The 4,591-nt window shown below is 46.7% G+C and overlaps 1 protein-coding gene across 2 annotated transcripts; it reads right to left on the reverse strand.

Annotated features, from left to right (window-relative positions):
* Positions 1-1,753: 1,753 nt before the first annotated feature.
* On the reverse strand, positions 1,754-4,591 carry LOC115959628. 2 transcript variants are annotated; one of them, XM_031078094.1, is made up of 4 exons: positions 4,195-4,591; positions 3,020-3,199; positions 2,543-2,943; positions 1,754-2,463 (listed from the first exon to the last, which is right to left on the reverse strand). In XM_031078094.1, the coding sequence occupies exons 3-4, from the start codon at positions 2,939-2,941 to the stop codon at positions 1,927-1,929; spliced, it is 936 nt and encodes a 311-aa protein (XP_030933954.1). In that variant the 5' UTR covers positions 2,942-2,943; positions 3,020-3,199; positions 4,195-4,591; the 3' UTR covers positions 1,754-1,926. The 2 variants fall into 2 exon arrangements, with proteins under 2 accessions (XP_030933954.1, XP_030933953.1); XM_031078093.1 differs by lacking the exon at positions 4,195-4,591 and having other exon boundaries at positions 3,020-3,264.

A 4,591-nucleotide genomic window follows, 5' to 3' on the forward strand; every position in this document is an offset into this window, starting at 1 on the left:
TTTGCACACAGCTAGGAATAAAAAACCACTACTCATCACCCGCCCATCCTCAGGCCAATGGCCAGGTTGAAGTCACGAACCGATCCCTGCTAAAGATTATCAAGACTCGGCTCGAGGGGGCAAAGGGAATATGGCCCGAAGAATTACCGAGCATACTGTGGGCGTACAGGACAACGGCGAGGACTCCGACAGGAGAGACGCCATTTCGACTGACATACGGGAATGAGGCGGTCATCCCCGCAGAAGTTGGCCTCACAAGTTACAGGGTTCACAACCATGACGAAGGCAGGAACGACGAATCAATGAGGCTACAGCTGGACCTGATAGATGAGGTAAGGTCGGCAGCGGAGCAAAGGATCGCAAGATACCAGGAACGCATGGCCAGACATTACAACTCCCGGGTCCGACACAGAGACTTCCAAGTAGGAGACCTCGTACTCAGGAGGGTCATGGGTGCAGCTAGAGACCCTACACAGGGAAAGCTCGGCCCCAACTGGGAAGGACCTTACCGAGTCACGGCATGGAAAAGGAAAGGAACATACCACTTGGAGACTACGGAGGGGGAGAAGCTACCGCATCCATGGAATGCGGAGCATTTGAGGAAATACTACCAGTGATAGTAACACGGCGAACGGCAACCAATTTTCCATTTGGCTTTTTATTAACTATTTATAAGTTTTTTCTTTAACATGTGTTTCTCTTGCTACAATCCTGTCGTGCCTTTTTTAAGCCCAAGGGGGCAGGCACTTTTCCTTTACGCAATTAGATACCATTATAATCTTCTTCTACTTTGATGTCACTACAATTGTCCTCGAACTTAACGAATGCTAGTTTAAAGTCCATAATGTGGACGGATCACCAAAACGGTGAGAATTCTACATGTCCACAAAGTAGACGGATCACCAAAACGGTGAGAATTCTACATGTCCGCAAAGTGGACGGATCACCAAAATGGTTAGAATTCTACATGTCCATAAAGTGGACGGATCACCAAACGGTGAGAATAATACAAGTCCAAAAGTGGACGGATCACCCAAAACGGTGAGAAATTCTACAAGTCCATAAAGTGGACGGATCACATAGACGGTGAGAATAATACAAGTCCACAAAGTGGGCGGATCACCCAAAACGGTGAGTAAATTCTACAAGTCCGGAAAGTGGACGGTATATGCGTCATAATGTGGACGGATCACCAAAACGGTGAGTAGTTATACAAGTCCACAAATTGGACGGTGTAGCCTCCACAAAGTGGACGGATCACAAAGACGGTGAGAATTATGCAAGTCCATAAATTAGACGGTGTATCCGCCACAAAGTGGACGGATCACCGCAATTCAACACTTCCACAAATTGGACGGTGTACTCCTCAAAGTGGACGGATCACCCAAAACGTTTAATAATTCTACATGTCCATAAAGTGGACGGATCACCAAGACGGTGATAATTATACAAGTCCATAATTTAGACGGTATCAGTCTCAAAGCGAACGGATCACCGTAATTAAAATTAGAGATATTTACGCACCTAAAACGGTGAATAGTTCTACATGTCCGAAAAGTGGACGGACCTACAAAACGTTTAGTAATACTACGTGTTTGTAAAATGGACGGTATAGCAAAAACGGTGAATAAATTACGTACATACATAAAGCAGACGGCTCTAAAACGCCCACAAGGTGGACGGACAACATGACGATATAAGTCAGCTTCAATAGTTTAGCTTATAAGTGGACAGATCAACAGACGAGCTTGTGCAAATTAAAATTCAAAATAAAAGTAGACGGAGAAAATCCTTAACGGATACAGATCACGAAAAGACAATGAATGAAAAGCATTGTTCAGTACAAATGAAACTTCAACCAAACCGTCTACAAATTATTAACAATACATAAAAAGGGAGACGGATCCTCATCAACAATTATATGGGTTACTCTGCTTTATTGGGGTCGACAACAGCGACCTCATTCGGCATAGCGGACTCTCCGTCACCCTGAGCTGCCTCTTCTCCAAAGAGATCCTCCGTATTTTCGGAGGCGACGGGTAGAGCAGACGTCTGACCTTGATCAGTTAGTGTTATCATGGACAAGTCCAGATCTGGGTAGGCCTTCTTCACCTGACGGAGCGAATCGTCGAAGCCTTGAAGGAACGATCCTGCCAGCTCCTTCAACAAAGACTCGGAGTTGCGATATTCGCTGACGGCGTCATCCCTTGCATGACGGAGTTTTTTCTTCAGATCCTTCACCTCGTCTGCTTTAACCTTCAAGGCCTTCCCAGCCTCCTCCGTCCTCTGTTCAAGTTCTTCTCTCGTCTTCTCAGAGAGTTCGAACTTCTGCTCCATCGTGGCCTTCCACTTGTGCAGCTGGCTAAGCTCCTCTTCCGTCTGCCCAAGTTTTGACCGTACCCGTTCCAGAGCCGCTTCACGGTTGAGGCAGCGGTCCATCAAGCCCTTCATCATAACCAAGGACTGAAATAGACAAAATTAGAAGTGTCAAAAATGAAACTAGGGAGTGGACGGACATAAACTGAAGGATAAGGAAAGTTACCTGTCCGACGGCAAATAACCCCGTCTCCCCCATCACCTCCGTCGAATGATTCCCAAGATCCTCATAATCCTCTGCAGAAAGTATGGACGTAAGCTTCTCCAAAGCGAACTTCGAGTCCTCACGGAGAAGGGGAGGGGGCTTCTCCCCGCTGACGGGTGGAGCATGCATTAGGCCCTTACCGGCCCCTTGTTTAACTTGGGTGACGGCCTTAGGGCCCTCAGCCATCAAGCCCACCACGGGCTCCATTGACACCTTTGGCTGCTTGAGTGGACGGTCGGACTTTGGTGGCTGCTTCCTCTTACCCGATGACCCCGGCACACTGGGAACAACGATCTCACCCGTCTTCTTTTGCTCGACGGCTAGAGATTTTATCATTGCCCTTCTCTTGGCGTCGTCCATTTCTGCAATACAGGACGGATGATGATATTTTTTCAAAAATAAAATTTCAATTTCAAGGGTAAAAGTAGACGGACTCACGTTTGTGTATTCTTTCGTCGTATGCAATGGCCTCACGGGTAGGTTCTGGACCGTCACAATACCAGTGTATTGTCTTTGGATTCACTAACTTAGCCCAGGTCCTTTCCTCTGGCCTAGTTTTTCTGCAAATCTCTTCAAGGAAACTAAATTCCTCGAGGCTAATCTGCGGACGCTGTCTACCTGCAAAGACAGACGGTCAAAATACGCACATAAAAGTGTACGGATATGTAAAAAAGGACAAGTAAGACGGATATATACGTAATTGGTTTATTATTCCCCAAGTTGTATCGACGGGCATGTACTCCGTCTCTCCTGGACGGTTCATCCATCTGTCACCCTCCAGGAAGAAGTAGCGACTCTTCCAGTCTCTATTTGAGTCTGGGGTCTCAAAGATAATCTTCAACAGGGGACTTCGACTAGCAAAACGGTACAACCCCCTTGATCTGTCAATCTCATCTGGACGGTAACAGTGAAGAAATTCACGGACCGTCAATCTCCTTTCTCCGTCTGACCATGCACCATAAAGAATCTCCATTGTTATGAAGACCCTCCAGGCGTTCGGAGAAATCTGGGTGACGGACAGTCCCAGGTAATGTAAGAGTTCTCTATGGAGTGTAGAGAGCGGGAACCGAAGTCCAGCCTTCAACACCTGCTCGTACACTCCAACGCCTTCTACCCCGTCATAATAACATTTCTCCGACACGTAGGGGAGACGGATTGGAATGTAATCTGGTATCTGAAAATTGGTTCTAAAGGTACTGAAGTGTCTCTCCTGGATGACGGACGTGAACCTATGCACTGTCCACTCTGGTAACATGATGAACTGCCTTAGTCCATCAGCACCCACAACGGACTCCAGTGCTTTATTCCCGTCGTCAGCAGGACCCCCTATTTCAATTATCTCCACATCCTCACTTGTTGAGGACGAAGAGGATGCAGACGGACTCCTATCTTCGCCTGGACTATCTTGGTCTTTATGACCGGACGGGTATACACTCTCGTATTCCGTTCCGTCACGAACCACCGATTGGTTACTTGACGCACTAGACATTTCCTACAATTAATGATGAAACCTAAGACTTGACGGGTTTAAAAACATTGACGGGTATAGTAAGCCTAACAACAATGCTTGGACGAAAATGTAACTTGAATGTGAAATTGAAGTAAATACTTACCACACCTGGCGTAGAACGGGTGACGGTTGTGGTAATTGGTGGTTACCAGTACTCGACGGATTGCTCTGACAAGGTTGACGGTTCTCTCTGACAGACGTTTTCTGTTTGGAAATGCGAAAATGAGAGATTGAGACGCCTCATATATATAGGAGATGCACGGAAGACGAAGCGACGCTTCGATCCTATACAACGGCCATTCAGAGATTGACACGTGGCATGCTAATAAATGCTGACAACCTGTCTGCTCGCATCAACAGTTTGTAACCGTTGACTCGATTAAACCGTCTGAAATTGCAAGATACCCGTCATCATGTCTGACGGTTAAATCCATATGAAACCGTCGTCCTATCTGACGGTTGGATCCGTCAAACATTTTCAACCTTCTGTTTCGCGAATC

This window comes from Quercus lobata, chromosome 9 (assembly GCF_001633185.2).
Source record: "Quercus lobata isolate SW786 chromosome 9, ValleyOak3.0 Primary Assembly, whole genome shotgun sequence".
NCBI lineage: Eukaryota > Viridiplantae > Streptophyta > Magnoliopsida > Fagales > Fagaceae > Quercus > Quercus lobata.

Excerpts from the sequence above, each read along its gene's own strand:
- LOC115959628 (XM_031078094.1), bottom strand. The coding sequence starts at position 2,941 with ATGGACGACGCCAAGAGAAGGGCAATGATAAAATCTCTAGCCGTCGAG. Across the intron at positions 2,464-2,542 it reads GGTTATTTGCCGTCGGACAG|TCCTTGGTTATGATGAAGGG; the intron begins GTAACTTTCCTT and ends TGTCTATTTCAG.